The sequence below is a fragment of the Canis lupus genome, chromosome 19, assembly GCF_011100685.1.
Source record: "Canis lupus familiaris isolate Mischka breed German Shepherd chromosome 19, alternate assembly UU_Cfam_GSD_1.0, whole genome shotgun sequence".
NCBI lineage: Eukaryota > Metazoa > Chordata > Mammalia > Carnivora > Canidae > Canis > Canis lupus.
Genome location: NC_049240.1, coordinates 40,011,145 through 40,031,093, shown reverse-complemented (window position 1 = coordinate 40,031,093; position 19,949 = coordinate 40,011,145). Strand labels below are relative to the sequence as shown.

At 37.7% G+C, this 19,949-nt stretch overlaps 1 protein-coding gene across 1 annotated transcript in view; it reads right to left on the bottom strand.

The window, feature by feature from the left end:
• The window catches only part of UBXN4 (UBX domain protein 4), a 48,200-nt gene that overhangs the window by 17,213 nt on the left and 11,038 nt on the right, over positions 1-19,949 (bottom strand). Inside the window, exons 5-6 of the mRNA XM_038565093.1 lie at positions 19,561-19,735; positions 3,192-3,285 (exon numbers count right to left, since the gene is read on the bottom strand). Of these exons, the coding sequence (XP_038421021.1) occupies positions 3,192-3,285; positions 19,561-19,735 (269 nt within the window). The remainder of the gene's footprint in view (positions 1-3,191; positions 3,286-19,560; positions 19,736-19,949) is intronic.

The following is a 19,949-nucleotide window of genomic DNA, read 5'->3' as shown; positions in this document are numbered from 1 at the left end:
TACATCCATCAAGATATGTATAAGAATGTTCATATAGCAGCCCTATTCATCATAGCTCCCCAAATGAATGCTGCTGCATAATATTCTGTTATTTGACCAATTCATTCTGTTGATGGATCTTTGAATTGTTTTCATTTGTTTCATCACTCCCACATTTGGGAATCAAATATTATATGGTTTTCATTGGTCTGAGCCATAGGGTAGGCATGAATTAGTAGGTACAGACTCCCAGACCCCTTCCTAGACTGTAGCCCCTGCTCAGAACCAAAAAAACCTCAAAGTTTTTATTCTTAGAAGATATACACTGAAGTATTTAGGGTAAAATAAAACGATGCCTGCAACTTTCAAATAAATTGGGGGAAAAAAAAAGGGTCGCTATACTATTCCTTCAACTTTTTGAGGTTTGAAACCTTTCCCAAATTAGGTTGGAAATGATGGTACAATTAAATGATTACATGTATTATCTTTCCCAGAGATTTCTGCCACTTTTTAAATATGACATAAAAACATAAGCAAAATTTAAGTAAAAGATGTATCTTTTCATGTGAGACGCTAAAAGATTCAAATTTCAGGGGCACCTGACTGGATTAGTTGGTATGATCTCAGGGTTTTGAGTTCAATCCCACATTGGACATATTTAAAAAAAAAAATAAAGATTCTAATTCCACATTTTTGGCTTTGAAAACAAAACATTGTATATATTTTAATTACTATTAGGAAGAAAAATGGAGATCTCAAAATTACAAATCATCAATCTGTTTCTTAAAACATCAAGTTTACTTTCTTGAAAAGACGATTTAAGATAGATTTTTTTTTTCTTAATATGTATAGGACAAGATGAGTTTCTGAGCTGACATCAATTAGGTTTAGTCACCTTTCCCCCTAACAAAACTACGTTTCCTTGAAGCCAGATTAGGGGAAAAAAAAAAAAAACCTCCAAGATGTAGTGGAAAGTACTTAATTTCCATAAACTTTGTCTCTGGAAACAGATGTTACAGCTTGAGAGGAAGGTGAGAATCCTTTATTTAATAATCCAACCTGCCAAATTTTAAGGCTGAGTTTTTAATCTGTAGCACAGAAATTTTAAAATATCATCACAGTTAGAAAAAAATACATAAATTTTGCTTTGCAGAGGTTAGTATGACAAAATCCTATAAATATCAGATTATGCCATTTGATGGGTCAAATTTATTTGGGCTATGAAAAACCACTGTAGCTCAGTTCTGTGAGACAGGGAAACTAGCAGTTACATTAGGGTTTCAGAGTCAAATAACCTGCAGAGGATAGGTGAGTCAAAGGCATAAACACTAGAGTCTATGAAAAAGGATGGTGCGGATGAAGGTCATCTGAAGGGTATAAATGATGAGCTAAGAGGTCATTTGGGAAAGGAATATTATACAGGTTATTATTTTTAGTTTCAATGTCAAGGAATCCGATTCCATAAAAGAAATAAAATCCTAATTAAGTACAACTCAGATGAATAAAATACAGAACCATAGAGTATGAATTAATCTATATTAGGACCTAGGCTTTACTGGTTAGTTGAGTTTGATAAATTAATCTCAGCAACAATTTGTAATGCTTTTATGATTTTAACTATATGACCTGTATTTTTCAGAAGTTGTTTAAACAGATAACAGTTACTTCCCAATGAAAAGTGTTTCATTAGTTAAGTATGCCAACATTTCATCCAACTTCAACACTAGCATCCTTTTTTAAAAGGCCCTAATCCACATACATTTCATATAACAGGTTCTAACAGTATATGGTTTAAAAAATATATACATGTATGTATCTTCAAGAGTGCTTTGAAGTTTTTTCAGTTTAAGGATCTTAAACAACTTGTAGATCCACTTTGTTCTGATTTACTAATTATAAAATACTTAATAATGCTCAATGAAGATAGTTTGGCAACCTCAGAACAAAGCAAAGAAAAAATGCCTAATTTTCCTTTCATAGAAACATTTTGTTCTATGTCTTAAACTGTCTTTCATACTATATACATCAATATATATATACATATAACTATCCTTTAATTAAAGATGGTATATTATATTCTGTTTGTAGACATGTCATGCAGGCAGACATGGGCAGACACTCTCTTACCTAAAAATGGAGGCTATTATGAAACAACACAAACTCCCCTTTCACATTGCAATTAAAGAGCACATAAGCACACCCTACAATAAAGGGCTACTTGCAGTGTGTCTTCTCATTCCCAGTTCTCTAAATCCCTTTCTAATCTTTTATTGTCACTTCACCCCAAGTTGGTACAAATAAAGATGCCTAGTGGTGGACTTGGTGCTGGCAAAACAGAATGAAACAAAGAGGATGAGCCACTGGGAACTTTGGTTTGCTGCTGTTAGAAGTTCTGAGCCTTCTACCACTTCTCACCACTGTGAGCAGATCCATCCTTCTCAGCTTAAGATCCTGGCCCTGCCCGGACTCCTACAATGAACCATCAGAATCTAGGTTTTGCTGAAACAAAGCTGATTCTTAGTCATGAGTGAACCCAAAGAGCCAATGTCAGTAATCATTTTGAAACTTGTTTCCCCATAGCATCTGTATGAATAAAAAACTGGCAAGTCTAAGGAATTTTCTTAACTTTCATATAACACTAGGGGGTTTCAGGTCAGGATTAAAAAAATATTCCTACTTTATCCTTTACCATTAATTCATATAACTTAAGAATCATAATATACAGAACTTTAATTTGGTAGTTTCTGTATTATTAAAAATACTAAACTACAAACCACAAAAAGTCAGAAATCTGTGTCTGATTATTAGAACTAATAACATGACATTTAATAGATACCCACTTATGCAAAACCAAGGCTCAGTACAGTCATAAAAGTAGTTCAAGTTCTTCACATCTGGAACTTACTATTCTATGGTATAGAGGGTTAAAAGTAGAAATGACAGAAACACACGTACCAAAAACCAGTGAAAAAAGAGATTCTTAGGAGGGTGATCAGACTTAAAGCTGACTGATGACTTCAGAGATATCCAACTTTCTTGTAGAATATAGTCTTTATGTATATAAACAAGTTGGTCAGGTAATAAAAAATTTCAATTGAAGATTCTGAAACTTTATTTGTATGAAGTTTTATTCAAATTAACTTTTACTCAAATTAATGAAATAACTGAAAACCACTCTCTTAAAAATACTACTTGCAAAAATTAGAGCAAACCTTTCCACTCTGACAGTGAGGTCCTCCGTAGGTCTCTGATTTGAACATCCACCAGGCTCCTGAGACAGATTGGCATGGCCTGAACTTTCTCCTCCTTAATTATTTAATAAAAAGAAATGAAAAGAGTAATGTATTTAATGCTGGTTTTTAAAAGGTATAAATGTTTTGTGTTTTATTTGTTAATCTTCTTAAACATTACAATTGTTTCCTAAAAATGAAGGTAAGAAATGAGTTATTACTGGGGAACCTGGTAGGCTCAGTTGCTACAGCAGGCAACTCTTGATCTCAGGGTTGAGAGTTTGAGCCCCACAATGAGAGGGAGAGGGGGGAAAGAGGGGTAGAGAAGGAGTGGCGGGGGGAGGGAGAGAGAGAAAGAAAGAAGCAATTACTAATTCTAGCATTTGGATCTGGACACAACAGTGAATAAGTGCAAAATGAGGCAGTTACCCTGTTGAGGGCCACCAAAGTCAGGGTCAAAGGTAAAACATGAAGTGTTATTCTGGCAGGAGGGAAATATAACAAAAGTAGAGTAAGCATGACTGATCATAGGTATTCACTCTAGAGCACTGCTGTCCAGTATCTATGCCATCCAGTAGAGTAGCCACAGCCACACATGATCCTGGGTATTACTCTAGACTTACACTGCCCCAAGTGATTTGCTTCTGCAGACCAGAGTGATTCCTTAGAGAAGTTATTTGTATCTACACTAGTACTAGATGGTCCCCAAATTAACTATGGTTTGGCCTTACAGTTTTTCAACTTTATGATGGTATAGAAGTGATACACATTCTAGAAACCATACTTCCAATTTTGATCTTTTTCTGTGCTACAGACATGTACTATGGAACTGTCTTGTGATAATGGATAGTAGCAGCTCTCAGCCAACCACAAAATCACAAGGACAAACAAATAACATACGCGGATCAATCTGTACCCATAAAACCATTCTGTTTTGACTTTCAATACAGTCATTAGTCAATAAATTACATCGGAGAATCAACACTTCATCATAACATAGGCTTTGTGTTAGGTGATTTCACCCAACTATAGGCTACTATAAGTGTTCTGAGCATGTTTAAAGTCAGCTAGACTAAGCTATGATGTTCAGTAATTTAGGTGTATTAAATGTATTTTTTAAAAGATTTTATTTATTTATTCATGAGAGACACAGAGGGAGAAGCAGGCTCCCTGCGAGGAGCCCAATGGCAGGACTCAATCCTGGATCCCGGGATCACAGCCTGAGCTGAAGGCAGATGCTCAACCATTGAGCTACTGAGGAATATTTACATAATACCATAAGAATGCAGCAAAATCCAGGTGGAGGGGGAAGATGGCAGTGAAGTAGGGGGACCCTAGACTGCCTCATCCCACAAATACAAATAGATAACTTTCAAATCATCCTAAATACACCAGAAATCCACCTGAAGATTGGCAGAACAAACTCCACAACTAAAGGTAGAAAAGCCACATCCAAGAAGAAATGCAGAGATACAGTTTGGAAGAGAAACAAATGATGGATGTTGAGGTGGGGACAGGACTGTGGTTATGGAGAAGGGCAAGAAACAAGACAAGGGACAGCTGGGGGAAGATGAGTCCTCAAAGCAAATGCCTTGGAAAGCAAGGGGGGCCCAAGTGTCATGAGTTCTTCTAACTAGTGGGGCTTAAAGCTTGGAGTTTTAAAGTTCAGTGTGCCTGGCTTTGAGAGCTCAGAGGACTCTGGAGCTGCCCTGGGAGAAAAAGCAAGGCAAACAGCCCAAAGACATGCAGCATGGAAATAGTGATCTGGAGAGTGCCTGGGGCACACAGTGGGGAGTTCTGTTGCTTATCTCAGATCCTGTCCCAGAGAAGCAGCACTGAGAGGGAGACCTCTCCAGAAACAAAAAACTGGCCTGTGCCATTTCCCTCTCTCACCCTTCAGCATAGAAGCCACAAGCAGGAAGTACCAAAGAACCCACACTTGCTACCTAACTGCTTCCCTCATGCTCTGGAAAAACTACCCTTCCCAGTCATGTTTGCCCCAGTCTCAGCATGGTTAGCCCCCTCCCCCAAAAGACCAGCTTAAATCCCTGCTCACAGCATATCTCCCAACTCAGGGAATATAGTGAGGCCTCAATTCTGGCACCAGTGGTGACAGGTTGCATTTCATAAGCAGACCAGGGCACACCTAGTTAAAATATGCCACTTACAGCCCAGGGACCAAACTCCGTCCACAACAAACAAAGAGACAAAAACAGCATCTGCAGACAAGTGGCCTGATGCATAACACAGCCAGGATACAACAGTAGAGCGCACAAAGCACACACTCCACTGCAGGGCACTACAGGACCTCTTCTTCATTAAACCATAACCCTCAAAAACAGATGTAGCATACTTTCCTAACACACAAAAACAGGCACAGAGACTTAGACAAAATGTGAAGACAGAGGAATGTGTCCAAATGAAAGAACAGGACAAGGCCACAGCTGGAGATCTAAGCAAAATAGATATAAGGAACATGCTTAATGGAGAATTTAAAGCAATGATAAGAATACTCACTGGACTTGAGAAAAGAAGACATCACTGACCATTAACACAGAGATAAGAAATAACAGCAGAGAAAAATGGCTCAATAAACAAAATGAGAAACACACTTGATGGAATGAATAGCACGCTGGAAGCAGAGGAATGAATTAATGACCTAGGAGACAAGAGTAATGGAAAGTAATGAAATTGAACAAAAGCAAGAAAAAAGAATTATGCAAAGCAAGAACAGACTTAGGAACTCAGGGACAACATCAAACATAACCTTTGTATCACAGGGGTCCCAGGAGAGAACAGAGGGCAGAGAATTTACGTGAAGAAATAATAGCTGAAAAGTCCCCAAATCTGAGGAAGGAAACAGATATCCAGATCTAGGACACATAGAGAACCCTCAACAAAATCAATAAAAGCAGATCCACACCAGACATATTGCAATTAAAATGGCAAAGTATAGTAACAAAAAATATTAAGGGATGTCTGGCTGGCTCAATCAATGGAGTGTGTGACTTCTGATCTCAGGGTTGTTGGTTTGAGCCCCACATTGGGAGTAGAGATTACTAAAAAATAAATTTTTTTAAAAACATTTTATTTATTCATGAGAGAGAGAGAGAGAGAGGGAGGGAGGGAGAGAAGGAGGCAGAGACCCAGGCTGAGGGAAAAGCAGGCTTATGCAGGGAGCCTGACACGGGACTCGATCCCTGGTCTCCAGGATCAGGCTCTGGCCTAAGGTGGCACTAAACTGCTAAGCCACCAAGGCTGTCCAAAAAATAAAATCTTAAAAAAAGAAAAAAAAAAAAAAAAAAAAAGAAAAAATATTAAGCAGAAAGACAAAAGAAGACAATTACATACAAGGAAACACTATTTGGCAATCAGTGGATTTTTCACCAGAAACTTTGCAAGTCAGAAAGGAGTGATATGACATAGTCAAAGTGCTGAATAGGAAACACCTGAAGCCAGGAATACTCTATCCAGCAAGGCCAGGAATACTCTATCCAGCAAGGCTATCATTTAAAATAGAAGGAGAGATAAAGGGTGTCTCAGACAAACAAAAACTAAAGGAGCTCGTAACTACTATATCAGCCCTGCAAGAAATATTTAAGGGGACTCTAAGTAGAAAAAACTTAGACTAAAAATGACAATATGAAGGCAGGAAACACAAAAACAGTGAAAATGAGTATTTAAAAAAATCAGTCAAGGAACTCACACAAAAAAATGATGTAAAATATATGACACCATATATCTAAAACATGGAGAGTAAAACTGGTTCAAACTTAATCACCATCAACTTAATACAGACTACTATATACACAAAATGTTACATACAATCTAATGGAAACCACCAACCAGGGCAGCCTGGGTGGCTCAGTGGTTTAGCGCCGCCTTCAGTCCAGGGCATGATCCTGGAGACCTGGGATCAAGTCCCATGACAGGCTCCCTGCATGGAGCCTGCTTCTCCCTCTGTGTCTCTGCCTGTCTCTCTCTCTGTGTGTCTCTCATGAATAATAAAAATACTTAAAAAAAAAAAAACAAAAAAAAAACCACCAACCAAAAACCACTGATAAATATGTAAAAAATAAAAACAAAGAAATCCTATATATATATCCCTGAAGAAAATCAGCAAACCATGAAATAAAGGATCAGAGAAAATCTTCAAGAATCAACCACAAAACAAGTAATAAAATGGCAAAAAAAAAAAAAAAATGTCTATCAATAATTACTTTGAATGTAAATGGACTAAAACCCCAATCAGGGATCCCTGGGTGGCGCAGCGGTTTGGTGCCTGCCTTTGGCCCAGGGCGCAATCCTGGAGACCCGGCATCAAATCCCACATCGGGCTCCCGGTGCATGGAACCTGCTTCTCCCTCTGCCTGTGTCTCTGCCTCATTCTCTCTCTCTCTCTGTGACTATCACAAATAAATAAAAATTAAAAAAAAAATTAAACCCCAATCAAAAGACACAGAGTGACAATGGATTAAAAAAAAGACCCATCTTGGGACACTGGGGTGGCTCAGAGGTTGAGCGTATGCTTTCAGCTCAGGGTGTGACCCTGGAATCCTGGGATCAAGTCCCACATCAGGCTCCTTGTGTGAAGCCTGCTTCTTCCTCTGTCTCTACCTGTCTCTCTGTCTCTCATGAATAAATAAATAAAATCTTAAAAAAAAAAAAAAAAAAAGACCTATCTATATACTGCCTACAAGAGACTCAATTTAGACCTAACTATACCCACACTGAAAGTAAGGGGATGAAGAAACATTTATCACACAAATGGATGTCAAAAGAAAGCTAAAGTAGCAATACTTACATCAGACAAAATAAAACAGACTTTAAAATACAGACTGTAACAACACAAAGAAGGACACTATATAATAATAAAAGGAATGACCCGACAAGAAAATATAGTAATTGTAAATATTTATGTACCCAACATGGAAACACCCATAAACATAAAAAAGTTAATAACAAACATAAAGGAAATAATCAATAATACAATAATCATAGGGGACTTGAACCTCACACTTGTATCAATGGACAGACCATTTAAACAGAACATCAGTAAGGAAACAATGGCATTGAATGACACACTGAATCAGATGGATTTTTTTCATCTTGAAGATTTAAATTCAAGTTAGTTAGTTAGTTAACATGGTATAGTGTTAAGTTTCAGGGGTAGAATTTAGTGATTCATCACCTGGTATAACACCCAGTGCTTATTACAAAAAGTGTCCTCTTAATGCCCATCATCCATTTAACCTATTTCCCCCCTCACCTCCCCTCTAGCAACCCTTGTTCCATCCATGTTTTTGCAAATGGCAAGATTTCATTCTTTCTGACAGCTGAGTAATATTCCAGTGTGTGTATGTAATACCGCATCATTTTTAAAAAAATTTTTTTAAATTTACTCATGAGAGACACAGAGAGATAGAGAGAGAGGGAGACAGAGACACAGGCAGAGGGAGAAGCAGTCTCCATGCGGGGACCAAAGTGGGACTGGATTCCGGGTCTACAGGATCAGGCCCTGGGCTGAAGGCGGCGCTAAACCACTGAGCCACCCGGGTTGCTCCCTTTTTTATCTATTCATCCATCGATGGACATTTGGGCTCTTTCCATATTTTGGGAATTTGGACAGTGTTGATATGGAGGTTCCTCGCAAAGTCAAAAACAGAACTATCCTACTACTCAGCAACTGTACTACTAGATATTTACCCAAATAATACGAAAACAGTCATTAAAAGGGGGCACATACACCCCAATGAACCAAATGGATTAACAGATATGTCAACATTTCACCCTAAAGCAGCAGGAAACACATTCTTTTTAAATATTTTCCAGAGAAGATCATATATTAAGCCACAAAACAAGCCTCAAAAAATTAAAAAACATTTAAGTCATACCATGCATCTTGTGTGACCACAACACTATGAGACAAGAAGTCAACCATTAAGAAAAAATCTGGAAAGGGACGCCTGGGTGGCTCGGTGGCTGAGCATTTGCCTTTGGCTCAGGGCGTGATACTGGGGTCCCGGGATTGGGTCCCCTATTGGGCTTCCTGGGAGGGTCCTGCTTCTCCCTCTGCCTGTGTTTCTGCCTCTCTCTCTCTCTCTCTCTCTCTCTCTCTGGGTCTCTCATGGATAAATAAGTGGGAACTCCTTAAAAAAAAAAATCTGGAAAGACCACAAATAATATGCTACTAAACAATGAATGGTCAAATCAGGAAATAAAAGAAGAAATAAAAAGTACATGGAAACAAATGAACATGAAAACACACTAGATCAAAACCTTTAGGATGCAGCAAAAGCAGTATTAAAAGGAAAATTTATAGCAACACAGGCCTAACTGGAGAAGCAAGAAACATCTCAAACAACCTAACCTTATACATAAAAGAGCTATAAAAAGAACCAACAAAGTCTAAAATCAGAAGGAAGGAAATAATGTACAGCAGAAATAAATGAAATAGAAACTAAAAAACATTAAAAGCAGATCAATAAAATCAGGATCTGGTTCTCTGAAAAGAATAAAATTGATTAACCTCTGGGCAAACTTAAAAAGAAAAAAAAGAGAAAGGACTCAAATAAATAGATTTAACAAAGCGAGAGAAGAGAAATAACCACCACAGAAATACAATTTTAAGAGAATACTGTAATAAAATATATGAAAACAAACTGAACAACCTAGGAGAAATGGATAAACATGTAGAAACATATAAACTACCAAATCAGAAACAAGAACAGAAAATTTGAACAGACCAATTACCAACAAAGAAATTGAATCAGTAAACAAAACACTCCCAAGAAACAAGTCTAGGACCAGATGGCTCAACAGACAAATTCTATCAAACATTCATTCATTCATTTTTAAAGATTTTATTTATTCATTCATGAGAGACACACAGAGAGAGAGGCAGAGACACAGGCAGAGGGAGAAGCAGGCTCCATGCAGGGAGCCCAACATGGGACTCGATCCAGGTCTCCAAGATCATGCCCTGGGCTGAAGGCGGTGCTAAACCACTGAGCCACCGGGGCTGCCCATCTATCAAACATTTAAAGAGAAGTTAGTAGCTGTTCTTCTCAAATATTTCCAAAAACTAGGGAAAAAAAGGGGGTGGGGGGAGACTTCCAAAATCATTCTATGAGGCTAGCATTACCCCGATACCAAAACCAGACAACACACAAAAAGGAAACTACAGGACAGTATCTCTGATGAACACATACACAAATATCCTCAACAAAATACTATCAAACTGAATCCAACAATACATTAAAAAAAAAAAATCATTCACCATGGTGTGCCTGGCTGGCTCAGTTGGTAGAGCATGTGACTCTTATATTGGGGTCTAGCTTAAGTTCCACATACTGGGTAGAGTTTACTTTAAAAAAAAATCAATCACCACAAACAAATGGGATTTATTCATGGGTTCCAAGTGTGGCTCAATATTTATATATGAATCAACATGATATACCACATCAATAAGAAAAAGGATAAGAACCATATGATCATTTCAATAGACAGGGAAAACATGTGACAAAGCATAATATCCATTTATGACAAAAACCCTCCACAAAGTAGGTCTGGAGAGAAAATACCTCAACATAATGAATGCCATACAAAATCCACAGCTAACATCACCCTCAATGGGGAAAAAACTGAGGTCAGGAACAAGATAAGGATGTCCACTCTCATCACCTTTATTCAACATAGCATTAGAAGTCCTAGCCACAGCAATCAGACAACAAAAAATAAAAGGATCAAAATGGCTCGAAATAAGTAAAACTTTCACTATTTACAGATGACATTTTACACAGAGAAAATCTACAGACTCCACCAAAAAACCGCTAGAGCTGATAAATGAATTCAATGAAGTCACAGGTAACAAAACCATTGCACAGAAATCTGAATTTCTATATACCAATAACGAAGGAGCAGAAAGAGAAACTAAGAACATAATCCCATTACAATTAGACCAAAAATACTAAGACACCTAGGAATTTAGGTGTCACTAAAGAGGTGAAAGACCAGTACTCTGAAAACTATAAAGCACTGATGAAAGTGAAGAGGAGGGGATCCCTGGGTGGATCAGCGGTTTAGCACCTGCCTGCAGCCCAGGGCGTGATCCTGGAGTCCCGGAATTGAGTCCCTCATCGGGCTCCCTGCATGGAGCCTGCATCTCCCTCTGCCTGTGTCTCTGCCCCTCTCTCTCTCATGTGTCTCATGAATAAATACATAAAATCTTTAAAAAAAAAAAAAAAAAAAAAGGAAAGAAAGAAAGAAAGTGAAGAGGACACAAAGAAATGGAAAGACATTGAACTACACCCATGGACTGGAAGAACACATATTGTTAAAATGTCTGTAGTACCCAAAATAATCTATACATTTAATATAAGCTCTATTAAAATATCAACAGCATTTTTCTTTTTTTTTTTTTTAAATTTTTATTTTATTCTATTTTATTTTACTTATTTATGATAGGCACACAGTGAGAGAGAGAGGCAGAGACACAGGCAGAGGGAGAAGCAGGCTCCATGCACCCGGAGCCCGACGTGGGATTCGACCCCGGGTCTCCAGGATCGCGCCCTGGGCCAAAGGCAGGCGCCAAACCACTGCGCCACCCAGGGATCCCATCAACAGCATTTTTCAAAGAACTAGAATGAACAGTCCTAAAATTTGTATGGAACCACAAAACCCCCCAGAGTTGCTAAGAGTGATCTTGAAAAGCAAAGCTGGAGGCATCACAATGATGAACTTCAAGTTATATTACAAAGCTGCAGTAATCAAAACAGTATAGTACTGGCACAAAAGTAGACACAAGTATCAACAGAACACAAAAGGAAACTCAAAAATAAAGCCACAACTATATGGTCAATTAATCTCCAACAAAGTAGGAAAGAATATGCAATGAAAAAAAGAGTCTGCAACAAAAGGTGCCGGGAAAACTGGACAGCTACACGCAAAAAAATGAAACTGGGCCACTTTCTTACACCATACACAAAAATAAAGTCAAAATGGATTAAAGGCCCAAATGTGAGACCTGAAACCATAAAAATCCTTGAAGACAGCACAAGCAGTAGTTTCTCTGATATCAACTGTAACAACATCTTTCTAGATATGTGTCCTGAGGGAAGGGAAACAAAAGCAAAAATAAACTATTGGGACAACTCTGTACAGCAAACTAGATAATCAACAAAACTAAAAGGCACCTTCTGGAATGGGAGAAGATATTTGTAAGTGACATATATAATAAAGGGTTAGTAACCAAAATATATAAAGAACTTACAAAACTCACCATCTATGGGGTGCCTGACTAGCTCTTTGGTGGAGCACGTGACTCTTAATCTTGGGGTTGTGAGTTAATGCCCCATGTAGAGTATGGAGATTACGTAAAAATAAAACCTTAGGGGTACCTGGGTGGCTTGGTCAATTGTGCGTCCGACTCTTGATTTTGGCTTGGGTCATGGTCTCAGGGTCATGGGGTTGAGCCCTGCACTGGGCTCTGGACTTAGCAAGGAGTCTGCTCATCTCTTTCATTCCGTCTCTGCTCCTCCCTGCACTCGCATGCTCTCTCTCTCTAAATATATAGAAATCCTAATAAATAAATAAAATCTTAAAGAAAATAACCTCAACATCCAAAAATGAATAATCCAATTTAAAAATAGGCAGAAGATATGAATGGACATTTCTCCAAAGAAGACAACCAGATAGATTATCAACACATACATGAAAAGATACTCATCTTTTCATCATCAGAGAAATGCAAAACTACAATGTGGTACCACTTCACACCTGTTAGAATGGCTAAAATTAAGAAGTGTTGGCAAGAATGTGGAGAAAGGGAAACCCTCTTGTACTGTTGGTGGGAATGTAAACTGGTGCAGCCACTCTGGAAAACAGTATGGAGATTTCTCAAAAAGTTAAAAATAGAACTAACCAATAATCCAGCAATCACACCACTGGGTATTTACCCAAAGAACATAAAAAACACTAATTCAAAGGTGTACATGCAACCCTATGTTTATAGAAGTATTTACAACAGCCAAATTATGGAAGCAGCCCAAGTGTCCACTGAATGATGAATGGATAAAGAAGATGGGGTATATAAACACCACAGAATATTATTCAGCCATAAAAAAGAATAAAATCTTGCTACTTACAACTACATGGATGGAGCCACTTACAATGCTAAGTGATAAAGTCAGCCAAAGACAAATACCAAATGATTTCACTCATATAGGGAATTTAAGAAAAACAAATGAGCAAAGGGAGAAAAGAGAAACAAACCAAGAAACAGACTGTAGAGAGCTGATGGTTAACAGAGGGGAAGTGGATGGGTATGAGGGATGGATGAAATAGGTGACAGGGATATTAAGGAGTGCGCTTGTGATGAGTACTGGGTGATTAAAATAAAAACTTAAAAAAAGAATGCAGTGAAATCCAGACTGTGGGAAGCTACAGGAAAATCCAGTGAGAATGGGAATCTAAATACTCAAAAAAAAACAACTCATCAATCAATAGCAATATAATGGACTCCAAACAAACATTTTGTGCAATGTAAATATTGACTAGATAATGATAAAAAGGAATTACTGTTAACCTTCTAGATTTCCTAAGGGATGACAATATTGTGGCTATTTTTTTAAAGTTCTCAACTTTTAGGGGCACCTACATGGCTCAGTTGGTTAAGTGACAGACTTTTGACCTCAGCTCATCATGAGTTCACACCCCAAGTTGGGCTCCACACTGGGTATGGAGCCTACTAAATAAATAAATACAGTTGAGTTAGTTCTCATCTTTTATATATTAATATTTTAAAAAGGAAGTATTTTAGAACTTTTGCACACACATGGGTCAATCTCTTCTTTCTGAAAAAATTCTATGACTCCGAACTCTAGAATTCACTTTTGACTGTTTTAAGTTCAAAACTAAAATGATTACATGGAGAAAGCAAATGAAATTTTTTTTTAAAGATTTTATTTATTCAGGAGAGACACAGAGAGAGAAGCAGAGACATAGCAGAAGGAGAAGCAGGCTCCCTGCAGAAAGCCTGACATGGGATTTGAGCCCAGGACCCCCGGATCACAACCTGAGCCAAAGATACTCAACCACTGCGCCACCCCGGTGCCCCAAGCAAATGAATATTGATGACAAAAAGTGAACTAGTTTTCAAGATTTACTAGATAGGTATTTATTCAAATGTATGAAATACTGGAGGCAGAAAGCTGTTCATTTTAGTTTTATTTGAAATTACAAAGTATGGAAATAATGTTACTACTCATCAACAGGGACAAGCTAAATAAATCCTCCTACAATATACAATAAAATATTAAGTCATTAAAAAAAGAGGAAGTTCCTTGTCAGTGTGAAATGTCTGAGAAAATATGTTTAAGAAAAAAAAAAGCAAGCAAGATAGTGTCTATGGTACACTACTGGTTGGCTAAATGGGGGGTGGGGGGCAAAAAAGTTAAACCTACTTGTTGCATGTGCATAAAATATTTCTGAATGGCCACAAAAGAACTGGAACATTAGGGATCCCTGGGTGGCGCAGCGGTTTGGCGCCTGCCTTTGGCCCAGGGCGCGATCCTGGAGACCCGGGATCGAATCCCACGTCGGGCTCCCGGTGCATGGAGCCTGCTTCTCCTTCTGCCTATGTCTCTGCCTCTCTCTCTCTCTCTGTGACATACATACATACATACATACATACATACATACATAAATAAATAAATAGAACTGGAACATTAGTGGACTAGAGTCGGGTGCCTGAGGGATAGGATGTCCTTTTTACATTTTTGAATTTTGGACCAAGTGAATGTCTTACCTATTTTAATTAACTCATTAGTTAAAATGAAATTAACGTTTAAAAAATGGATCTTCTACACATTCTCCAATGCTAATCTGAGCATTAGCATTTATTTAAAAATAAAATGAGGGCAGCCCAGGTGGCTCGGCGGCTTAATGCCACCTTCAGCCCAGGGCATGATCCTGGAGACCCAGGATTGAGTCCCACGTTGGGCTCCCTGCATGGAGCCTGCTTCTCCCTCCACCTGTGTCTCTGCCTATGTTTCTCTCTCTCTCTCTCTCTCTCTCTCTCTCTCTCTCTCTCTCAATCTCTATCTCTCTGTGTCTCTCACAAATAAATAAATAAAACTTAAAAAATAAAAAATAGATAAATAAATAAAAATAAAATGAAACTCCAGCCTCTGGGTGGCTCAGGAAGTTGGGTTTGGGTCATGCTCCCAGGGTCCTAAGATAGATTCCTGCATTGGACTCCTTGCTCAGCAGGGAGTCTGCTTCTCCCTCTCTCTCTGCTCCTCCCCTGGCTCATGCTTTCTCCTTTTGTCTCTCAAAATAAATAAATAAAATCTAAAATAAAATAAAATAATGAAATGGACATCCTAAAAAAATGAAATTATATAATGCCTAAGATTTGTTCTAAATAATAAGTGAGGAAAAGAGTAGAAGGCACTGATGAAACAACACTGGCCATGAGTTAGCAGAAGTTGAAGATAGTGGGTTCATGGTATTTCTTTTACTATTTTCCTTACTTCTGTATAAGTCTGAAATTTTCCATAATGAAGTAAAAAAAAAAAAAAAACTACAAAGAATTAAGATTAGAGCTCTATTCATACCTGAGTATGAACTGAAATACGTGTCTACTGAAACAAAGGCATCAACACTGTTTGCAAGAATATAACACAATCCAGAGTGTCTACAACAATGTACAAGATACAATCCAAAATGTCTTGATACCATGATCCAACAGGAAAATGTAACCCACTCTCTGGAGAAAAGGTAAACAAAGACCAACCCTGAGATGAGCTAGATTCTGGAAATATCAGACAAGGGACTCTAAAGTAGCCATTATAACTCAATGAAATAAAGAAAAATGAAATGAATTAAAAGATAAGTTGAGGGCTGCCCGGGTGGCTCAGTGGTTTAGCGCCGCTTTCAGCCCAGGGCGTGAGCCTGGAGACCCGGGATCAAGTCCCACATGGGGTCCCTGCATGGAGCCTGCTTCTCCCTCTGCCTGTGTCTCTGCCTCTCTCTCTGTGTCTCTCATGAATAAATAAACAAAATCTTTAAAAAAAAAAAATAAGTTGAATAAAATGATGGTAAAAGGTACTCATGGACTGAGGATAACTACTATAACTTTTTTGTGAGTCAAATTATTTCAAAGTAAAAACTTAGAAGAGGAAAGGGAGATGGAAGGAAGAATAAGAAAATCCAGAATTATTTTACCTGCACAATGGTACCACCACTTTGGAAGACACCTTGGTGGCTTCTTATAAAATTAAACATATTCTTAGCACACAACCCAGCAATCACAACCTTGGTACGTACTCAAAGGAAGTAAAAAAATTTATGTTCACACAGAAACCTGCACACAGATTCTTACAGCAGCTTTATTCATAATTGCTAAAACTTGGAAGAAACCAAGATGTCCTTCATTGAGTGAATGAGTTAGTAAACTATGGTACATCTAGACAATGGAATAAAAAGAAATGAACTATTAAGTGATGAAAAGACAGGGAAGATAGCTTAAATGCCTATTACTAAGTGGAAGAAGCCAATCAGAAAAGACTACTATATGACATTCTGAGAAAGGCAAAACTATGGAGACTGTAAAAAGATCAGTGAGAATGAACAGGCAGAGCACAGAGAACGACATTTAGGGCAGTAAAAATATTTTGTGCTGTACTGATACTATTTCGATGGATTCATGTCATTATACATTTGTCTAAACTCATAGAATGTACAATACCAAGAGAAAACTCTAATGTAATCTATGAACTCTGCTTGATGTGTCAAATATGGATTCATTATAATAAATGTACCACTTTGGTGGAGGATGTAGATAGTGGAGCAGGAAGAAAATAGGAAATCTGTACCTTCCTCTTAATTTTGTTGTGAACCTAGAACTGCCCTAAAACAACCCTATTGGGTCACTTAGTCTCACTCCTGATTTTGGCTCAGGTCATGATCTCAGGGTCATGAGATCAAGCCCCACATGGGCTCCATGTTGGGTATGGAGACTGCTTAAGATTCTCTCTCTCATTCCCTCCCCTACTTGCACAAGTTCTCCCTCTCTAAAAAAATAAAAATAGGATCCCTGGGTGGCGCAGCGGTTTGGTGCCTGCCTTTGGCCCAGGGCACGATCCTGGAGACCCAGGATCGAGTCCCATGTCGGGCTCCCTGCATGGAGCCTGCTTCTCCCTCTGCCTGTGTCTCTGCCTCTCTCTCTCTCTCTCAGTCTGTGACTATGATGAATAAATCAATAAAATTAAAAAAATAAATAAATAAAAATAAAATAAAATTTAAAAGTCTATTAAAAAATGGTTAACTTAAAAAAGTTATATATAACTAAAAGCTAATATATTTATTATAAATGTATTACCTAATTTTATCTAAAATAAAAATTCACTGGGGGCACCTGGCTGGCTCAGTTAGGAGAGAACATTACACCCCAGGTGTAAAGGTGTAGAGATTACTTAAGAAATAAAAATCTTAAAAACAAAATAACAATTCACTAAATGGGCTTAAGAACAGAGAGAGATGATAAAGAAAGGTCAATGTGTTTATAGATCAAAAAGATTATCCAATCTAAAGAAGAGAAAAAAAAAAAGAAGAAAGTCAATCTGTGGGATAATATCAAGAAGCCTAACATACATGTAATTATTTCCAGCAAGGTAACAGAAAAAGAGAAAAATATTTTAATAAATAATGGTTCCAAATTCTTCAAATTTAGCTAGTCATATACTTACAGACTTAAGAGGTTCAGTAAACCTCAAGCAGAATAAACACAAAGAGAAACGCATAGGCATATTATGGTCAACTGCTGAAAACCAAAGAGAAAATCCTGAAAGCAGAGAGAAAAGCAATACATTCCATATATGGGGAAACACTGCTACGGACAGAAACTTATCATCAGAAAACTATGGAGACCAGAAGATCCTTAAAAGGTCCCTACCCCCCCCCACAAAAAAACCTGGAAACCCCAGATTTTGTATCCAGCAAAAATATCCTTCTAGAATGAAGATAAAACAGACATTTTTATTTTTCAGAGACAAAGAGAAGTATTTTGCCAGAAGAGCTGTGTAACAAAATGCTAATAAGCAAGGGGTGCCTAGGTGGCTCAGTCAATGTAGACGCCTGGTTTCAGCTCAGGTCACGTTCTCCTGAGTCATGAGACAGAACCCTGCACTGGGCTCTTCACTCAGCAGGGATTTTGCATGAAGATTCTGCCCCTCCCTCAAATAAATAAATCTTAAAAAAAAAAAAATGTTAAGGGAAAAATTTCAGGCTGAAAGAAAGTGCTAACAGAGGAAAACATACTCAAAAGGGAATCAAGAATTTGGCAATGATAAATATCCAGGTAAATGTGAAAGTATCCTGCTTAACAGCTAATTGAGCTACAGTGACTACAGCATCCCCTAGTTGTGTACACATCCAGAATTTGACTGATCTATAGATGTAAAACCTCAAAATGAGACTACTGAGAGGGGACCTGGCAGTTATTCCTCAAATATTCAAAACCTGTTATATGTAACTTCATAATAGCTCTAAAGTTAATGAGAAGTTATAGGGCATCAAATTTCATCTCAACATGGAGAAGAATTTTTCTAAAAACTAGGGTTTTGATAATAGGCTTCCTTTCAACATAATGAGTTTCCTGTCATTAAATAGAGGCTTGATAATTATCTATCTGGGATGCTAGAGTAGGATTATCTTTTAGGATACTAATCTACTAATCTCTTGATTTATCTCACTCTCTGATGCCCAATACAAAGACGTATCACACCATGCAACTCTGAACACAATCCCTAACATACAGTATAACTTTTCTTTTGTCTTTTTCTATCAACCCTTCTGCAGTCACATCTCTGATTTCCACAAGCTCTATTGTACAATTACCTTTTAATTCTAATATCTAAAAATGCAAATACTATTTCTTTTCGCAAATACTATTTTTTAAATGTGTATAGTATCTTATAGGTTATAAAAACAATTCTAAATACATTAGTTCATGTGAACCTTTCAAAATCCTTTGGCTGAAAAGATAATTATAAAATTACTAAGTGTCATAATGACAGTTCCTGAACTACAGCACAGTAAAAAGAAATTACAAATCAACTATTCGGGACTGTTGCCTATTTGGATTTGAAAGGCATATTCACTGACTTTATCCTTTTCTGCCACTATATGACCAACACCTGTATTTAAGGCAACCCTTAAATTTTAAGTTAAATTAATGTGACAGAGGAGAAACACAATATTTTTATTTTTAAGGATATTAATCCCTGGCCTTTAAAACAAAGTGAAGGGCTACTTTTATCTGTATCCAAAAGGGTTCACTAAAAATTACCTGTTGCAGAATCTGACTTTGTTTCAGAAGTGGGTGGTGTCTCACAAAGCCCCACATTTCTGGACTGAGAGTTTTCAGAAGTGTTGTTAGGTTCACATGAGGTGGGTGGAGTAGAGACTGAACTTTCTAATTGGCTGCCATTTGCCACCGATGTTTCACCTTTTAATGAGTGCATCTAGGGAGAAAACACACTGGAATTTAATGAACAGGTAAGCCTCTAAACCTCCAGGCAGATGAGGCCAAACTATAAGTAAGTCAACTGTCTCTGTAGAAGGGAAAAGTACCAAACTTTCTAAGTAGATGATCCTAAACTATTTAATCCTAAACATGGAATAATCACACTGTGGAACTCAACTACAATGTGACAAGAGCATGAAAAAAAGCACACT